The following is a 21693-nucleotide window of genomic DNA, read 5'->3' as shown; positions in this document are numbered from 1 at the left end:
TGGGGATACATTTTGAAAGAAGTTCTAGCCAAAGACACCACTCTCACTCCAAATGCTTATATGTGAAGAAGCAATGCATGCAATGAATCAGAAGTCACAGAGGCATAGACCCTTCAGAAAGAGGGGGTCGTAAAAGTCCAATAGTCCAAAGTCCTCCCTAGAGGTGAGGAAGACAGGAAAACCAGGTCTTTCCGGAGTCACACAACCTGTCAATGGCAGACTGAGGACAGTAACTTGACATGTGTCTGCCACCTCACAAAGCACATTGGCATACACTGTCTTATTTATTACACCACACTAACCCTGTATATTAGGTATTTGTTATGATGCTTATTTTACAACTAAGGAAACTACCTGTCACGCTCAAACAATCCAGGAATCAGCAGCTTGATGGTTCTTTACCCTTGACTAAGGTATTTGATAATAAATATTTGTAGAACTGTGCTGAACCAAGTTTTTCACTGAAGTTGACTATGTTTTACAGACTGAGAATGATTTGAATATCACTGAGAAATACAAACCATAACTTTGTGAAAAACAAAGAAAGTAAATATAGAGATAAATTTAAACTTTGAGCTATATAATAATAATTATGAATTGTGTTTTTCTTACAAATAGAATTAAACTACACAGCTCTAATGAATCAATTATAACACATAATTGAGAAGGTAATAAATGGAGTTAAATTGTTCTAAGGCCCATGTATTATCCAGGAGGAAGGTAAAAGTATTGATACTTTTCAATCTTGTTCATATATATATCGTTAATAATAATATATATTATATATAATACTATGTACTATAATATATATTATTTCTTTTGAGTAAATCAATAAAAGAATAGAGAAAGAGTACACGGCTTCTTACCCAGCAGAAGGGGAAATGGAATGATAGAAAGTATTCGGTCCAATAGAAGGGACAAATGGAGAAAGAAAACACAGGACAGGCAGGACAAATAAAAGCTCAAAATAAGATAGTGGATGAAACCTAATTATGTCAGCAATTGTATCAACATAAATAGACTAAATGTTCCAACTAGCATCCATGATTTGTCTGAAAACAATTTGACTTTAATCTGTTTATAAGAAATACATCTAAAACATTAAAATATATAAAAGTTGAAAGTAAAATTATGAAAAAGCATAAGTCAAAGGAATACTGGTATTCTATATTAGTATCAGACAAGATAGACTTCCAGGCAAAAAGCAGTACAAGGAAGATATGTAGTCAATTCCTAATTGTAAAAGGCTCAATCCTTCAGGAAGATAAAATAATTTTAAGTTGCTGTACTACTAACACCATTGACAAAAAATAATCATGCAAACATAGAATTACAAGAAGTAGACAAATCCACAATCAGATTAAGAGATTAAAACTCACCTCTCTGAGTAAATTATAGAACAGGAAGACAAACACACCAGTATGAACACTGAAAATATGAACAACATAATTACAAGCTAGAGCACATGGACGTACATACAATCTGCCCATAGTACTGAATAATATACATTCTTTTATGGCACACACAATATTTAAGGAAACCAACTATATACTAGGTCATAAAGTAAACCTACACAAATCTCAAAAGACTGAAATCATACAGAATTTCTTCTCTGACAACAACGTAATTAAGTGACAAATCAATCACAAGATAACTAGAAAATCTTCATATGTTTGGAAAGTAAGACACAGACTTCCAAGTTATCCATGGGTTAAACAGGAAATGATAAGGCTTCCCTGGTGGTGCAGTGGTTGAGAATCCACCTGCGGATGCAGGGGACACGGCTTTGTGCACCGGTCTGGGAAGATCCCACATGCCGTGGAGTGGCTGGGCCCGTGAGCCACGGCCACTGAGCCTGTGCGTCCAGAGCCTGTGCTCCACAACGGGAGAGGCCACAACAGTGAGAGGCCCATGTACCACAAAAAACAAACAAACAAACAAAAAAACAGGAAATGATAAGGTAAATAAGACAATGTTCAGAGTGATTACAAACACATGACAAAATGTCCCAGACCATCTTTATGTCATTAGACAGAAAGACCTAGAGAAAATGGAAAATTTTCTTTAAAAAATGTAACTTACCAAAACTGACCTAGGAAGGAATTTAAAACTTGAGTTGTAACATAACCATTAAAGAAATTGAACCAGTCATTTAAAATATTCCCAAAAAGGAAATTATAGGTCCAAGTGGCTTGAACTGATGAAGTTCACCAAACATTCAAGGAACAATTAAGAAAACAAGATAGAGCAAATGGTAGAGAAGCATTAATCAAAGAAAGCATGTCTGAAAAATACCTAGATGAGAAAGAAGACAGTAAATAAGTCCTCACTACTGAACCTAAAAGGACTCCAAAAGAGTTAATTATTAGCTTTATCAGCAGTCAAAAAGGAAAGACTGGAATCCCAGAAAAATGTCATTTTCCTCTGGCATAATTATAGCAAGGACTGACCAAGCCCTTCCCCCTGAACTGCCCAGAGGATGGTGGGTAGGGGCTGCAGACCCTCCCACAAGCATGCCCTTGGGCTTCCCCACAGCTCACTGGCTATGTGTTATCTCTTTTAATCTTCACACTACCTCTGTGTTGTGAATCCTATTCTTATCTTAATATTACAGATGATGAAGCTGAACTTTAGTAAAGTGATTTTCATGGCCACATAGTTAGCAAATGGCATGGCTGAGGATGGAAGACAGGCCAACTGACTAGAAAATTCATACCCTTAGCTTCTCCTCTACACCTATGTTATTAGTGGTCCTAATGAACCTCCCAGCAGGATCCATCAGGAATGTGTGCTTCCCCACAACAACTCTCCTCCTCCTTGGCACAAATAATCCAGTGCTGACTATTTCAAAGAAGCATATGGTGCCCAAGGATTGACCTTGGGAGAGCTATGTATAGAATGTAGACATTCTGAGATTTGTGCCATTATGTGACAACAGGTGGTCAGCAGTTACCCATAACAGTTGTTTAAAATAGCACCTGACAAATATTTAGTATCTTCATAAAATGGGGTTTGACAATAGAGACTATCCCAAAGTAGAGTTGTTGGGATAATTGAGTTAATATTTGTCCTTTATGTTAACCACCAAGAAGCAAGCAGTCAGAAGGCATCTCTGCAAAACACCATTCACCCTTCCAGCATGGCCAACCAGTGCTGTGTCTGCCCAGCTCCAATTGCATTACATTCTGATAAACATCCATGGACAGTTATGAAGAACACCTAAATTTCATAATTTTGGCTCCTCTCGAGAAGAAATATCCCAAATCTGAAGGAGTGTTGGAGGTGGAACAAATCAATTCAGCTAACAAGCATGCGCCTTACCCCAGAGCTCTGGGCTTCAGCATCTTGAGTTAAGGAGTTGTCATCTCCCTTTTGGAATAAATTTCCCCTGTAGACACATTACTCTCACTCCCCTTATAGCTGTACCAGGTTCATACTCTAATTTCTCAGATTTTGTTATGGGAATCAGTCCAGTGTGTAACACCGAGTCTAAGGAATCATAAGTCATGTGTTACACACATTTCCCATTTTTATCTTTGCTTGGTGGAATGTGTTGTAGCATTTTAAAATAGATCTTGGTCTACTTGAACCTTTATATTCAAATTCATTCTTAGGGTGAAAGAAAAAATTAGGAAGTCAAATGTAAAGAACAGATTTCTTGTAAACCCAAGACTAAGCAGCTACCCTCAGTGAGCAGAGAGAGAAGAGTCCCCGTCAGGCCACTACCCCGCCAGCACCTTCTGCTGGTCCTTCAGTCCTGATCAAGAGGATTGGAGGACCTGTGCCCCCCAGCATGTATTTGTACTGGTGATGCAGACAAAATAAGTTAATGCATTCAGAATTCCTAATAAATCTGACATCCAAATGTAAAGAAAGTGGAAACTTTGAAATGTGCTGAATTTTAGAGAGGGGGTGTGCCATTTATAGGAGCCCAAGGATTTTAGTGTAGTGGGTGTAAATTTCACAACCCATAAACTCACTCTGTTACAAAAGTATTTTTTAAATCTCTATTTCCAGCTCCCCTTCTGCTGGTTAGCAGAACACTTATTAGCTGTTATCTTTGTAAAGTAGAATTGGATTGGGAGGAGGAACTTTTTGTTTTACTTTGTATACTTCTGTGCAATTTTACTTTATTATTTTATGGAAAAGGGTCCATTTCTCCTAACTCCTAATGATAATCCTTTTCGGACAAGATTCAGATGAACTCTGTTACCCAAGGAAAAGCAAGTAGTTGATGGTGATGCTTCAGAATTCTCCTAGCAGAACATGGCAGCAGATATGTTCTCCCCCAGAAGCCACCTTGTAAAACTTTGTTCAAACTGATGCACCTACAGGTTATTGTTAAGAAATTGGACCTCTCTTAAAAACTTAAATATAAGATATGACACCAGGGCTTCCCTGGTGGCGCAGTGGTTGAGAATCTGCCTGCTAACGCAGGGGACGCGGGTTCATGCCCCGGTCCGGGCAGATCCCACATGCTGCGGAGCAGCTGGGCCCGTGAGCCATGGCCACTGAGTCTGTGCGTCTGGAGCCTGTGCTCCGCAACGGGAGAGGCCACAACAGTGAGAGGCCCGCGTACCACACACACACACACACACACACACACACACACACACACACACACACACAAAGATATGACACCATAAAACTCCTAGAAGAGATCATAGGCAAAACATTCTCTGATAGAAATCATACCAATGTCTCCTTAGGTCAGTCTCCCAAGGCAATAGAAATAAAAACAAAAATAAACAAATTGGACCTAATCAAACTTACAAGCTTTTGCATAGCAAAGGAAACCATAAACAAAATGAAAAGACAACCTACAGAATGGGAGAGAATATTTGCAAAAGATGCAACCAACAAGTGTTTAATTTCCCAAATATATAAACAGCTCATAAACTCAACAACAACAACAAAAAAACAAGCAACCCAATCAAAAAAATAGGCAGCAGACCTAAATAGACATTTCTCCGAAGAAGACGCACAGATGGCCAATAGGCACATGAAAAGATGCTCAACATCACTATTTACTAGAGAAAGAGAAATCAAAACTGCAATGAGGTACCACCTCACACTGGTCAGAATGGCCATCATTAAAAAGTCTACAAATAACAAATGCTGGAGAGGATGTGGAGAAAAGAGAATCCTGTTACACTACTGGTTGGAATGTAAATTGGTGCAGCCACTATGGAAAACAGTATGGAGGTTCCTCAAAAAGCTAAAAATAGAGTTGCCATATGATCCAGCAATCCCACTCCTGGGCATATACCCAGACAAAACTATAATTCTAAAAGGTACATGCACCCCTATGTTTATAGCAGCACTATTTACAATAACCAAGACATGGAAACAACCTAAATGTCCATCAACAGATGAATGGAAAAAGATGTGGTGTGTGTGTGCATGTGTGTGTGTGTATACATATATACACACACATGCATGCACATGCACACACACACACACACACAGTGGAATATTACTCAGCCAACAAAAAGAATGAAATAATGCCATTTGCAGCAACATGGATGAACCTAGAAATGATTATACGAAGCTAAGTAGATCAGAAAGAGAAAGACAAATACCTATGATATCACTTATATGTGGAATCTAAAATATGATACAAATCAACATATCTATGAAACAAAAACAGACTTGCAGACATAGAGAATAGATTTATGGTTGCCAAGGGGGTGCAGGGGTAGGGGAGGAAAGGAATGGGAGTTTGGTATTAGCAGATGCAAACTATTATATACAGGATGGATAAACAACAAGGTCCTACTGTATAGCACAGGGAACTATATTCAGTATCCTGTGACAAACCATAATGGAAAAGAATATGAAAAAGAAGAATATATATAATATATATATAAATAACTGAGTCACTTTGCTGTACAGAAGAAATTAACACATTGTCAATAAACTATACTTCAATAACATTTTAAACAGAAAACAAATTGGGCCTCTAATAAGATACAGAAACATTCTAGTGCCAGAAAATTGAGTTCAATAAAAGCTGGAGGTAGAGTGGTAGGACTAAAGAGGAAGGCAGACAGTGAGTGTGGACATCCCTATTGGCTCAATAGTTGACAGCCAGCAAGGACAGGGACAGCTAGAGCAGTGTGGTAGACAAGCCCCGGAGTTCCCGTCTCTGGCTCTCTTCATTCCTATGACATTGCTTAGCAAAAGCATTTCATGCAAGAGCATGACTCTTGCTGTTTCCCTAGTCCTAAGCTGTGTGGCATTCTGGATTTTGCAAATCATTCTGGATGGCCATATGGCATCCTAGGTTTAATTGACTGAAATTGGGCATATGGTAGTGATAGCATACCTATCAAGCAAGTAAACCATACTATTTCTGCAATACAAACAGTGTGATTTCCTGCCCATATCTGCTGTTTCTTAGGGTTTCCCCTAGACACATTCTGTGGTCTTGGTCTACTGCCTACTGCCACAGCGAGGCCTCTATCTTCTAAAGATCACAGGGCTACTACTTCTCTGATGCACAGAACCTGCTGACGTTAATCATCTGAATAGCCATTTGGGCAAAGTGGAAAAACGCTGGGAACTCTAGACCACTGAGAAATGCATTTCTGCAGGATCTGGACAGCTTGTAAATTGTAAATTTGGGAGACTTTCCAAATTTTCCTGTTACAGAGTGTATCTTTACTCTTATCAGGCACTCAGATTTTTTTAAAAAGAATATTCTCAGCATTTATTTGTTAACTCAAATCAACAAATTTATCCTTTTGTAATAAGATATAAGAAATCAGGTAGGCAGTACTCAATTGTGATTACTGAAGCACGAACATTTCATAGCTACTTCTGGTTTAAGACATCATTAAATAATGTGTTAAATGTAAAGCTGAAACACAGTATTTGGGACACCTTTCAATATAAATGCATAAGTTAAATGCTTCCTGGGCTCAAGAAAACTGTTGGGTGGATTTGGGATTTTAAGCCATTAGGTGAGACTGAACTCAGATTAGTTTTGATGTTTTTAAAAAAACAGCTCGATAAATTATCTTATAGCATATATACAGATAACAACTACACAGATCAAGAAATAGAATGCTGTTAGCACCGGAAAACCTTGAGCTCTTTCCTAATTGCAAATGTTTTTGTAACCGAACAGGATCCCATGGGCCCTTCCTGGGACAGACCCTTCCCACATATCCTCTGCTTTATCTCCTCTCTGAAATACCTAGATAATAGTACCTGATGCACTTTTCCTGAGTTGTTTTACAGATGTGAAAACTACCACCAAATGGAAGAAATTAACTACTTGACAACCAAGAGCATGTAGCCCCCAGACCTACTGGCACCTAAGGATTGATAATGTTAACCCCTGTGACACTGCCCTGTTCCCTCACCATTAGCCAATCACATAACTGTTCATGAGCTGATCACATAACCTGAGACTCCCCTCCCTCACCTTGCCTTTAAAAATGCTTTCCTGAAACCCATTGGTGAGTTAGGGTGTTTTGAGCACTAGCTGCCCTGGACTCCTTGTTTGGCGCCCTGCGATAAACGCTGCACTTTCCTTCACCACAACCCAGTGTCTAAGTTTGGTTCATTTTCTCCTCTCCAAAGGTAAGCAATTAACTTTGGTATGCGTCTTCCTGGTTTTGAACTTTATAAATGGAATAATATAACATGTATTCCTTCATGTTTGGCTTCTTTTTCCATGTAATATTTGTGAGATTTATCAAGGTAATTGTACTTTGTTTTATTCACTAATGTATGATATTCCTTATATAAATAGCTTGTAATTTCTTTATTTTACATTTGAAGGAAATGGGTTGTTTTGAGTTTGGTAAGATTATGAGTCACTTCTTAGAAAGATTTTTTTAAAATTTCTTCTTTCCTAATTTAAAGAACAGTTCCTCTACTTTATACATGTAATGACATGTTCTGAGAATATGTAGGTATGTTTAACAGGCTACAATTAAAATGACAGTGATATAATGACATGTTAACATAAGTGCTTAGTGTTGTATTTGCAATTCATATTCCAAGTTTAGGATGATCACTTGGGGTATAAAATATTTATTTGCCCAAAGTGCATCCACAATTAATATGGCAACTGCTGACAGAAGGGTTCCAAATAATCAAATATCATTTTGCTGAGTAATCAATTTGCCAAATTATTTAGGAATTTTTGAAGTGTTGATATCTCTGCCTGTAAAATGGCAAACAGCCCTAGATCAAACATAAGATGATTTTACAACAATTTTTTTCAAGTAACTGGCTTCTAGTGATTTGATTCAGAGCTTTTGAAGGAATTACAAATTGGTTTAGGCTTTTACAGAGTTCAGCAACATGTTCCAAAAAAGTTTTGCCATGTATTGGCTTCCAGAAATGTGTATAGAGAATGTGTGTGTATGGGAAAAATGTATAGGATGAATGCACAGAAAAATGCTCAAGAGGCATCATTAAGAATTATTTGTAGTGGTAGAAACCATCAACCTTAAATCATATAATCATTAGGTATATAATCATGAGAATATCTTAATTCATACAAGTATTTGTTGATTAAATAATATGCTAAGTACCATGTGACACCCTGGGAATTATGTAGTGATCAAGACTGAGAGGTCCCTGAGGTTTCAATTGGAGATGGTGACTTGTAAGATCCTGAACTCACTTCCTTCCATGGACACCCGGAATCTACAGCTACAGATGGAACAAATTTCCTCTGAAAAAACCCTAAAGGCTGGCTGAGCAACTCCTACACGTTGGGTAAACGAGAAACAAAAACACATCAAAGCGGGTAGGAGGGGCTTCCCTGGTGGCGCAGTGGTTGGGAGTCCGCCTGCCGTTGCAGGGGACGCGGGTTCGTGCCCCGGTCCGGGAAGATCCCACGTGCCGCGGAGTGGCTGGGCCCGTGAGCCATGGCTGCTGAGCCTGCGCGTCTGCAGCCTGTGCTCCGCAACGGGAGAGACCACAACAGTGAGAGGCCCGCGTACCGCAAAAAAAAAAAAAAAAAAAAAAAAAGCGGGTAGGAGAGACTGGGACACAACCTCACCACAAACTTCACCCCCCACCCCTCCCCCAATTTCTCCCTGAAGAGCCAAGCCTTCCTACCCCACACTGGGCACCTCCATTTTTAAGACCTTCACCTCACAGACGAGCCCCCCAAACATCTAGAACATTTGAAAACCAACAGGGCTCCAGTCCTGGAGACCCAAAAGGCTCTAGCAAAACTGAGAGGGGCTCTTAAAGGGCTGGAACGCCCAGACTCACCGACCCAGGCTCCACGCAGACTTCAAGTGAAGGAGGAAGCTCCTTTGCTTCTATTAAAAGCGGCGTGGCGGGTTCGTGCCCTGGTTCGGGAAGATCCCGCGTGCCGCGGAGCGGCTGGGCCCGTGGGCCATGGCTGCTGAGCCTGCGCGTCCGGAGCCTGCGCGTCCAGAGCCTGTGCTCCGCAACGTGGGAGGCCACGCAGTGGGAGGCCCGCGTACCAAAAAAAAAAAAAAAAAAAAGCGGCGTGGTGTTTAGCCCGCTCACCTGGGAGCCACGGGCATCCTTCCGGGGAGACAGGTTGGCGCCATCCCCTCGCTCCAGCCACCGGCGCCATCTTTTGTTGTTGTTGTTGTAAACTACAGGTCTTTCTATTTTCTTCCTGGCAGGTGCCCTCTTCCTCTCTCTTCGCTGCACTCCAGAGCCAGTATCTTCTGGAAGGAAGCTTTCACAGGTGTCTGGTGCCTCCGGTCCGACAGCCGCCGTCCAGGGAACTCTGCTCAGTCACGCGGCTCTGCAGGCCGGGGGTCTTGCGTTCCTGGTCCCCACAGGACTGGAACAATGGAGAGACAGTCGTGGCGGGCTACCACCGCCAGGACACTGCACAGACAGCTCAATGACACATACCCCCAGCCTTTTTGAGAAAGAGCCCGTTTGCTGGTCCAGGAGCTCTGGCCTGGGGGGCACCCTTCCAGCCTCAGAGAATGGAGGCTAGCGGTCCCGAGCTTTGCGCTCTCCCTATGCCTCCCTCCAGCTCACCGGCATCGCCCAGAAAGGAGCTTATACTCTTGTCTGGTGCCCTGGTTTTTGAGGTTGCCACCAGGGAACACCTCTTCATGGCCTTGCTCTAGTGGCCCACAGGACTGTAACCAACGGAGTTCTTATACACTTACCACCCACAGGACACAGGAAGAGGCAGCAGACCCAGGAGCTCAGTCTCTCTGTGAAACTGGCCCATTAGCTCATCTTCCATCATAACTGCAGCCTGAGGGGCAGGCATCTAGTTAAAGACCAGGAGGTCCCTGAAATCAGAAGTTGGGAATTATAAAGGGAAATGGACATTAATATTCATCCAAATATTTATTTAGTGTTAAAAGTGGTTAGTGCTATACACATACACTTTCAACACCTTGGGTTCTGAGAGTTCTTTATAGCTTTTGGTTACAAGTCCTTTATCAGATATATGTTTTGTAAATGTTTTCTCCCAGCTGGCAAAGTAACAAGTGATCCTACCAGGGTGTTAAAGACACCGGCAGGACCCACGAAGCTCCTGGGTTAGAGAAAAAGGACTTTGGAACTGCATATTCACATCTGTTTCATTTGCTCCCCCAAAGGCTCCAAGACCCTTGAGGGACATGGAAAGGCCCAGGTAGGTACTGCACACAGGGTGGATTTGTGTCACAGCTGAGAAACCCCAGGTTTAAAACCCCGATCATTTAAAGAGGGCTGATGGCAAAGCTACCCAACCTTTGCCCTGGTCAGGAAACAAGCATGCCCTTTGCCCCAGTGGGAGCCTTTATCTCTATCTTCCAAGGGTTTTTGTTACATATAGCTTTGAAAAAATAGTCCAGAACAAAAGTGGTTAATGCATTTACTCAAAACACATGCAAAAAAAAAAAAAGACCCAAGGAAAATAACCTCCCAATACATGACTTGTCTTTTCCTTCTCCTAGCAGTGTCTATTGAGGAGCAGAAAATTTTTGATAAAGTCCAAATTAGCAATTGGTTTTTTAATAGACCATGCTTGGAGTCACATCTAAGAAAACTCTGTCTGATCCAAGATCTCAAAGGTTTTTCCTATTTTTTTTCTAAATGTTTTATAGTTTTAGGTTTTATATACGGGTTTATGATGTTTAATTTTTATATATGTATAAGGTAAGGATCAAAGTTCATTTTTTTTAACATATAGATATTTAATCACTCTAGCACTATTTTTTTGAAAGACCATACACTTTCTGCTGAATTGCCTTTGCTCATTTGTCAAAAATCAGTGGTCTGTAAATGTGTGGGTCCATTTCTGCACTCTTTATTCTGTTCCATTGATCCATTTGATAGATTCCATTGATCTATCTTGATGCCAATACCACACTGTCTTGATTACTGTAGTTTATAAGAGCCTTGAATTCAGGTACTGGCAGTTCTCCAACTTAGTTCTTCTTTTTCAAAGTTTTTTAGCTAACCTGGATCCATTGTATTTCCATATGAATTGTGAAGTCAGTTTGCCATTTTCTATTAAAAGTTTGATGGGGTTCTGATGAAGACTGTGTTGACTCTATAGACCAAATTGGGGAGAAAAAATATCTTAACAATATTGAGTCTTTTGCCTTATGAACACAGTAGGTCTCTCCATTTAAGTCTTTGATTTCCTTAGAAATGTTTTATAGTTTTTCTGTGGAGGTCTTACACACCTTTCATCAGATTTATCACTATGTATTTCATAATTCATTTTTCTATTTTCTTTCTTTCCCTATCTTTTTGCTTTCAGCTCTTCTTGAGTGCTTTTATCCAGACACACAGAGAGGTGTCACCTTTTAAAATTCCTCCAACAATCGTTTACTTTTTGCATTGTATAGTGCACTTATATTTACTTTAATTACTAATTTATTTTTGCTCAGACAACTCAGACACAAATTCCCATGTTGCCAGTAATGCATGGGATACTTCCCAACCTCAGAGCTAGCAATAAGCTGATACAAAAACAGGAAGCTACTATGTCTAAGGTCCCTCAGCCTAAATCCTCTGCTTGCCACCCAGGCCCTGTAAGGGTCAGCAGACCCTGCCTCCTGGTCCAGTTGTTGCTTCTGAGAGAAGCAGACCAGAGTGCTCTCCTGCTCCCTTCCCCCAGTTTCAAAGTACATTATCCTCAGCAAAATGGCAGCCACACTACTTATTATGGTGTTCCACACACAAAAAGTCTGTGTGTCAGCCAAATGACAAATTTCAACATGCATTACTTTTAGACCACGCTGAAGAAAAAATCTGGTGGACTGACTGACTTGAATCAGCTAATGAAAACTAGTGACATTTCTTGGGTTGAATTCAAGTCTTGAAATATCCATATTCCAAAAGAAAAGGAAATAATATTAAGAATCCATGGGAGAAAGAATATTGTAACCAAGAAGTAAAGATACTAATTACAGGATATATTTGAAAGACCTCAGATTTCCAAGGGAAACCAAGAACAAAAATAAGGTTAGAAACTGTGAACGCTATTTCTTTGTACAAAGTCCTAGATATCTCCCATGTGTGATGGCTGCAACATAAAAATGCCTGAATTGGTCAGATTCATTTTCTTTCTAGCATAGTATTGTATCTTATACTGGCTATAATTTTGTCTCTTCCTCTCATTTATTTATTAAATAACATTATTTGGTACACTTCTATGTTACTGGATTAAATGTCCATATAAGTTAGAATGATTTTGGTGTTTTTGTGGGCTAACATGTTGATGTTTGTTTTAGAAGTAACTTTGTGTTATGAAATGAAAGCACCATGCTGGAGATTCCCAAAATAATATTTTCTGCCTTTCATTTTTATCCTTTAAAGAAACCCAAATGAACCGGCTATTCCATATTCTAGGAGGAGACCCATGTATATTATGATTTAAAAAAAAAAAAAAAAAGGCCTGCAAAGTAAAAAATGTTTCAAACTTGCTTGTGGTGGTGTTTACATGAATGTGTGTGTTTGTCAAAACTTACAGAAATGTACACTAAAAACAGATGAATTTTCCTGTATGTAAATATATAATTCAAAGAAGAAAAAAATTGGGGCAGGATATCTTATGTATATTAAAATGAATTTTAATAAGCTATTTCAATCTAAGCAAGGAACTTGGGTGCCAAATATCAATGTGAAGTGACACAAAACAAACACATTATGAACATCCAAAAATCTGGAATTTACAATGGGAATGTTGACAGCTTTTGAAATTAAACAGCACTCAATCACTAATTTTCTTGGAGGGTAAGATTTGTACCCTGCTGGGCTTATAATTTTGTTTTCTCTTTTTGTGCTGTTCATGTATAAATATTGCCAATTTCATGTGAAACAAAAAAGGAAAACAACTTAATTTTGTTTCTAAGCTAGTGAATGACACAAAGACTACCCTTTAGATGAGGCAGTGTAATATAAGCATCCTGGCTATGATTTGCGGGGGTGGGGTGGGGTGGGGTGGGGTGGGAATCAAGCCATTTCGAATGTATTTGTAACAAGGAAACAAATTTATTGATTTTAAAAGACAAGACACCATTTTGTTTTGAAAAACACAAGAAAGCTAGCCTGAGTTCAAGTCTGAAATATTCAGAAAAATCCTACTAATATCTTTAGTATGTTCCAGTCATTTGTTTAAACAACACACTAAAAGTTAATATATATTTTTATAATTATAAAAGTTCCCCAGTTATTGTACAGTACACAATACAAATCGCCCACAAACTATTATTTAGCTCCTGCCAATTTTGAGAGGACATGATATACTAAAAGATTTAGCATTTCTCACAAAAATCACATCAGGAAATACGTATTTACAAAACCAAATACATTATACAAAAAACCATCACATGTTATTCGGTAAAGATGTTTTTAAATAATTAAAAAGTTTATTCAACTGTAGTCCAAAAACTGGAAAAGAACATTACATTATCTCACACATACAATCTCTACAAAAGTTGCTTACCTCATTTACATAATATATTCAGTCGATTGTAAAATAAATGTTCAAATATCTCCTAGTGTTACTATGTTTCTGTGCTTGTGGGACTGAATAATGTAATCTGCCACTTACTAAGTGAAATTTAAATGATGGCACTTAAAAAAAAATACAGTATTTTAAAAAAACACAATGAAAGAAGTTTTACCTAGAAGGTACGAAAGCCCTGAGTGATAGTAGAATTACTGATTGGTAAGCACTACAATTAACCTAATTAAAAGTTTAACACCCCAGGCACAAATTTCCAAGTTTTCTCAAGGCACTCACTTATAGTTTCTGTAACCAATACACTGGTCACCACCATAGGTCCCAATTGATGATGGAGATGAGTAGAGAAAAAAATTTGCTTTGGTACAAAAGATGCTTTTTAAACGAATAAAATTCAATACCTCCTTTATTGGGTCATTTAAAATCGTGTTTAGCAGGTTAAAACAAGGCAATTATTTGTTCAAAAGTATTAATTCATTGAAGGAAAAATTTACTTGCTTATCAACTGTCAATGGGAGTTTTCACTTTTTCTTTCCTCCCCAGAATCATAATTCCTCTAATAAAGATTTGTTGTCCTCATTATTGAGCTACATAAACAATTCTTACCAAAGATTTCATTACTCAGGGCTTCCAATCCCAACATCATAATTTATTTAAAAAAACAAAGGAAAGAGGTGGTGGTGGGGTGCGGGGAGGGAAGGATCAAATACCAGAACCAAATAAGAGACAAAATACATTTTTGAAAATAGGACATATTACCAATTACTTCAAACCAAAGGAAAAAAAATCCTAGGCAGTCACTTTGTAAGTGGCTTTTACTATTTAAGTAAAATTGGTAAACTAAACTCAGGTCTACTGGCACATAAAATCACTAGCAGCAATGATCAAGGCATGCAAACTGAGAAGCATTTACAGTAAATCATCATGAAGAATTCAAAAGAAGAGAGTTAAATTAAAACCCTTTGAGTATTGCATGTTAACACATGAGTAATTTGCATGGTTTGACTTTCTAAACTGCCTAAAAAAGCAATGTTTACGGCAAACTTGCACTATGCTATGGATGTCCTTTCACCAGACATCGGAATAGGTTACACTCTTTATGAGCGCCCGGCTAGGGCAGCGCAAGCACATCTGCAGACGACACTGCTCTCATGTTCCCTCTCGCAGGGGACAAAGGGGGCCCAGTGCACGCAGAGAGGCCCTTGAGCAAAGTCAGCAATTGTGTAAGCAGACTGGCATTTACAGATATCAGAAGCAGTAGTCATAGCATCTCCTGACAGATGAGCTTAAAATCAAGTGCTTTGCTCTCCATTCTATCTATATATAATTTTTTGACAAAGTATTAAAGTTTTGGAGCATAGATAAAATTATGCCCTATATGAAATTCCCAAACAATATTTTATGAGAGATCTAACTCCAAATAGCTTACCTGCCCCATAGTTCAGTTTTTCTTTATCCACTTGAACTCGTTTCTTCCTAAGGCTTCACTTACAATTGTACTTTCTAAAGCTAAATAAATGAGATCTTTTGTTCTGTTTGGGGAAAAAAAAAAAAGAAAGAAATGTAACCCTTTCTTTATCATACCTTTTAAAGGCAATCTAGGTACTTTCCATGTGCAGAGATCAGTTACAACATAGGTCTACAGGCCCATGTATTTGTCCTCCTTTTCTAGAGTCATGATGTGATGCTAGAAAAGTTGATTTTTTTCTGTAAACAGTACACTTACTTAGATGGCAGTGAATATTTGGGAATAAATATATCAAGCCCTCTTGAAGAAAATTAAGAGTTGTATATAAAATGCAAGTGTTCAGCGTGGAAACACTTTCTCTTCCTACCCCCCCTTTAAAAAACAGCATAATTAGACATTTGGATATAGAGTATATTTTACCGGTCTAAGTCTAAATAAATGATCTGAAAGGCTTTTGTCCCCCATTGTATATCTTACAATGCTCAAAGGGTTAATACAAGGCATTACATCAAAGGGGTTTTCTAATACTAGAACTAAGCACTGAATTAATGCTTCTATTCCAGCTTTAAAAAAATCACCAAAGTTGCAGAGATACTAGGATTCCATTAATTGATTTGTTCTAACCATACACATGGAGGTTGATCTGATCTAGTGACAAGCCTAATTTTCAATAGCACTGCATGTCAACCCCTCTCCCCCATGTTCTGGTGTGATTCATACAAATCACAAGTTCTAACTTCAATTTTTTGATGACTGTTATTTTCTCACCAAGAATTTGGGGGAGGGGAGGTTATAACAAGGTCAATTTGTTGTATATAACCACTGCCTCAAATTGCACACAAAGGTGACCTGCCAGTTTTTGACTTTCTACGTGTGTCCACACAGGGAGGACCAACATCACAGTGACCCACATTTTTTTCTTTTACACTAATATTTCAAGCACAGCATTATTTTAGATGTTTCAAATATATCATCTGAAGAATTTTTCAAATTTGAAAATGCATCACATTTAGCACTTCTAGAGAGTGCGTTCATGTAAAAAGGTTCATGATTACGGTAATGAAACCGTATTCAGTCCTGAATGACTTTAACAGCATTCTACAAGAATGTGTTCCTTTTCACTCGTCTACTACAAATCAAAGGCAGTCAATGTTGCACACTACTAATTTTAGGTATGCAGTGTTAAAAATCATTTTCTAAAATTTACTTTTGTTTTTCAAGTACACCATCTAAAGAGAGGTGCATGAACCGTGCTATACAGTACAAGAAAAAGCACAAAAAGGAAAGCAGATTTCTGTAAAGGCAGTAAGACTTATACAGTCAGTCCAAGCGTAGTTTGGATGAGAATCCTGAAAAAGTGACCAGCCACTTGATATCCAAAGAAAAAATTTAAAATTGGGCCCTGTGTTCCAAGGAGATGGTTCATCCATTTCACCCCATTGTTCACTGGCTTTGTGAATGCAAATCTTTTGGGTATGATTCTCAAAGTGTATGTGAAGATCAAACTATACCCATGATACTTAATCCTATTACACAGAAATATTTTTCTTGAAACTTAAAAATAGCCAACATGCCTTCCTCACATTTTTCCTCACTGGAAAGCATAGCACTAGGTCTTATATAGATATTTTTCATGACTAGTGTTTAATTACAGTGTCAAGAAATATTAAGAAGTCCTTAAAATGTGTACTTGCCACTTGTCAATGAATCTACTCTGAGAATGTCAGTGTCATAATATTATTTAGAAAAGTCAGTTTCAGTGAACAGAAAAAATGAAATGTTCAATAAATGTTTGCTTCAATTTGCTCAATTGTATAAATTATGATGTTTTTATTTTCTAATATACTTCATGACTTAAATTTGTAATTGCTTAAGATGTGTGTGTGTGTGTGTGTGTGTGTGAGATCTTGTATATATGTGTGTGTGTGTATGTGTCTTACTGTAGATTACAGATAAATGGAAACAGCAGAGATCATAGATGTTATTTTGTCTATTGATCAGAACTACCTACACTAGTCACAAAGAATTAATGTTCCTGTGTTCATAAAAGACATTAGAATATTTTTAGTGAGACAAGTTGAAATGTAATAGTATTTAATTCCTCTAATCTGTCCTAATTTAGAACAAACCATGAACAATTGGAAGAAATGTTGAATCCTGTAGGGTGCCCAATCCCTAAATTTCATCAATCTAAATTTGCCATTATCAGATTCCTCTAATGACACAAGTATATCCAACATTAAATTAAACAATGATAATAAATACATTTAAAATCATTCAATAAACAAGATGAAACCAGTAAATACATTTGGTCCAACATAGATATAATAAAGTTCTGGGGGTTGTGAATGGGGAAGTGAAAAAATTCAGAAAGGAGCATCAAAATGAAGAATTTTTTTTCCTTTTTAGATTTTAATTTTACATTTTACCTGTAAACCTTTCCTAATGTACGATGAAGTAGATACACGGTCTTTGCAGCTTTAAGGTGTTTGTTTGCGTTTGTGTGTGTGTGATAGTGCAAATTCATTGCCTTTAGGGGAGGAAAAGTGGGAATGATCATTTAAATGACATTTAAATGAAGGTGATGCTAGGATGCTAGTGAAGACTTTCAAACATGTGAGTTGTATGATACAAAATTTGAACCCATTTAAAAAATTATATCTGAATGATTTAAAGTTTACTTAAGAAGCTTTGTTGATCTTAGTTATTTGAGTAGTCTAAGGCAATCAAGTAACAACAGTTGAAATGTACTGCATGTTACCCAATAAGCCATTTGGTATTTTCAACTGTACAGACTGGCTCACCCTCTCCTTTCCACCCCCCCCCCGCCCTCCCCACCCTAATAAAACTGGAAAGATAAACGTCTTGAGTGTAATATAGGCCTCATTAATAATCTGTAAATCATTTTGTGCTTTCCCTTTTTTGGCTCTATGTATTTGTGTATTATTTACTTTTGCTAATTAGCTTTTTTAGAACTATTTAAATAAATGGATGTGCCTGTTTTTGTTGTTGGTGGTTAATAATTTGAGAGCTTAAAAGAACCTTGCTTTTCACGTAAATTAAAGTAGGGATAGGTGTATCCTCTCTGGGATCTCACCTTCTGACTTGGTAGCTGACTCCTGCCCACGGACACTCACGCGTGCATGTGGGCACACAGACACTGAGACACACAGAGAAACATTTAGACTGAAAAGATGCACTTCAATAAGTACCTGCTTATTGTGTTAATTTTCTTAAGTTATAACTAGATAAGAATGGTCTAAAATATATATGATTTTCTGTAACAAAGTTGGTAATTAAAACTAGCCTGCTATTTCACAATAGCAATCTGATCCTTAATCCTTAAGCAATGTGATTTGTAATCAAGTAATATTCAGCTCTAGGAACAAAAATAAATTCACGGTCACTCAAAGAGGGGAAGTGATTTCTGTCTTTTCGTTTTGCTTTGTTTGCCCTAAATTTCCTTTGAAGAACATGTTACCTGTCCTTACTTCGGGAATCTGAAAATGACAGGCACACCTTGTCAAATGGATTGAAGAGGAATTCACATGAACAAAATAAGCCTTACTAAACCTTAGCTTCAGTTCTGTTTTAAGGCACCATGTAATAGCCGAGGTACGATGATCCCTGATGTACATTCTTCAACGGCACTGGTCCATCCAGCCACCTATCCAAATCCTACAGAATTGGGGATAAGCAACAGTGCGGTGTGCCAGTTACACTGCCTTCAGGTTCTGTTTAAAATTTAAATCCACATACTTTAGAAACCAGGAAATATTTTTGAAGGAAATAACGATATGCAGGTTGCTACATTCCTTGCATTCCATAAATTTTCTTTTATAATAGCAGCATATTGAACTACTATTAGGAAAAAGACCTGGAATAAAAGAAAGTCATTCAAATGGAATGGTTTCCTGTATGTCCAGCTCAGCATAAGTAGCATGTACACTTAAAAAAAAAAAAAGTCAAGTCATTTTTTTCAGCTTCAGTATCTAACTATAACAGCCCCACTCAACAGCAGAATGCATCTGTGCAGTGGTCCCAAATACAGAATCAGTAGTCTTTAAACAGAGGAATTGGTATGCAAATAACAGTTAAAATTCAATGTTTAACGGAAGCTTGCATTAACACGGTTTAATAATTATGTACACAAATTATGTACATATTAGCATAATCTCTTGCAATTCTGTTATTTACTCTGAACTGATAAATGCACAGCTCAACTTTTCTTCAGAGAAAAATAGATGACCTTCCCAACCCTCTAGCACTATAATAAAAATGCTCTGTATTCTCTCTCCATACTCCAAAATGTTACGAAAATAGTGTCTTGTGGTTCTGTCCAATGAAAAGCACCTTTCAAAAGCAAATTTGATGCATCTGCTGCCAAATGGGCATGCCTCCAGTGTAAATCAAAGAAAATCATTTCTTTTGATATTTCACAGAAGTGCATCTAATTAAAAACTTACACATGAAATCATACACCAAGACTAACAATCAACAATAAAATATTTTAAGCTACAAAAAATGTAAATTATTTTTTAATTATAAGAAAACAAAAACATTGACATTAAGTGTTGTAAAAATCCTTCTTGACACCCAAACTAAGGGAAAAAAAATCATTATTAAGAAGCAAATAATTTGTTTACATTAAAAAAAAAAAAAGACCTGGCAAAATACATACACCCATTCCATTTCACAACTCCAAAAAGGTAATGTTCAGCACAGAGAATTTGACAACAGTTGACCTTCAGGCTTATTAAAATTTCAACTTAAGCCCAATATCAACAGGGTTAATGTTAGCTGGAAAAATACGCTTTAATATTCTTTAGACTGCAGTGTAGGTATTTCCTGTAGCGCTGCACTGTCTGATAGTCTGAGTACTCGTGACGATGTGCTCGCTGTGAATTGGATTCAGGAGGCTTGGCTGCACGCCACTCTCGAGAACAGGCTGCATACAGCCTACCGGAAACGCCTGGTTCAGCTCGGTTTTCTCTCTTTTGGCTTGAGGTTCTGAAGAGTCATCTAATTCCTCATCCATTTCACTCTCCACTTCACTGCCTTCATCTGCACAAACAAATAATACCACGACTATTACCAGAAGACAAACTGGAAAAGAGCAATCAACAAATGCTTTAGGAACACTTTAATATAGTACATTGGGAAAGCAACTCCTTAGCCCTTCTTGGGGTACCAAGCTTGTGGGTTTTCCATTCAACAGATTTTACCTGTGTCAGTGCTCTATTCTTTTAAACACAGCAAAGGTAATTTATTCTTGGGTTTGTGATTGATATCTCTAATAGGTCTTTTAAGACCTTTGGAGTTCCCTAAAGGTTTTACATTAAACAGTGGCATAACTTGTGTCATTATAAAGTAGTCACTTGGGTACACTACGCTGGCTTTGGTGAATGTATTGCGCTGAAAAATGCTAACCATAAAAAAAACAAAAGGAAGAAAGAAGGAAAAGAATTAGTTTTTCCTCTGAAAATCTACATCTGATATAAATTTTATCTGTGCTGATGTTAATGTATGTGAGACCTGTGTTGAGTCACAAAATAACTATAGCATGAATAAGCAGGGCCTGCTTACAGACTTTCTGTGCACAAGAATGTTGTAGAACACAATATTAATTAGACCCTTAACTTTTATCACAAAATGAAGACTGAGGCAGTAGTATCGGATTAAAAATGCACAGTGAATTTCCATTCCTAGCAACACTGATACTCTCCAACTTTTAATACATTTTATATTTACTAAATCATCATTATAATGGAATACTATTTAATTTTTTCTAGCATGCACTGTTAAAATTCAAAAGCACAGCATAGAGAGAAAATGCTCTCACACAGTTTTACTACTGTGTAAGATTCTCCTCAGAGGAGTGGAGAGAATACCTCTTCATAAGCGCTAATTTTTAAACAGCTAGGGATATATTTCTGCCTCAATAATCTTTTCACTGGGAATTCCCTGGTGGTCCAGTGGTTAGGACTCTGTGCTTTCACTGCTGGGCCTGGTTTCGATCCCAGGTCGGGGAACTAAGATCCCACAAGCCACGTGGCACAGGCAAAAAAAAAAAAGTCTTTTTACTTCATCCTCAACATGTTTTATTGTTTACCAAAAAAGCCTCCACACATAATTACACCAAAACCTCATCTATAAATAAAATATATCTATACTTACTCTTATATTTTTGACTTATTATGGTGACTTTTGTATTAACAGAATCAGATCTCCATTATATTCTATGGCATGTCGCATGCAAAGAGTGTGTAACAAGTTACTGCAAAGTCAG

General features: G+C 37.8%; 1 protein-coding gene across 7 annotated transcripts in view; it reads right to left on the bottom strand.

The window, feature by feature from the left end:
- Window positions 1–18290: 18290 nt before the first annotated feature.
- The window catches only part of RFX3 (regulatory factor X3), a 294590-nt gene continuing 291187 nt past the window's right edge, over window positions 18291–21693 (bottom strand). For all 7 annotated transcript variants that reach the window (XM_059071874.2, XM_067040152.1, XM_059071890.2 and 4 more), the window contains one exon: window positions 18291–20468. In XM_059071874.2, the coding sequence (XP_058927857.1) occupies window positions 20230–20468 (239 nt within the window). In that variant the 3' untranslated portion in view covers window positions 18291–20229. The remainder of the gene's footprint in view (window positions 20469–21693) is intronic.

The sequence above is a fragment of the Kogia breviceps genome, chromosome 8, assembly GCF_026419965.1.
Source record: "Kogia breviceps isolate mKogBre1 chromosome 8, mKogBre1 haplotype 1, whole genome shotgun sequence".
Taxonomy (NCBI): domain Eukaryota; kingdom Metazoa; phylum Chordata; class Mammalia; order Artiodactyla; family Physeteridae; genus Kogia; species Kogia breviceps.
The sequence above is the reverse complement of the archived record's forward strand: the minus strand, read 5'-3'. Positions and strand labels throughout refer to the sequence as shown.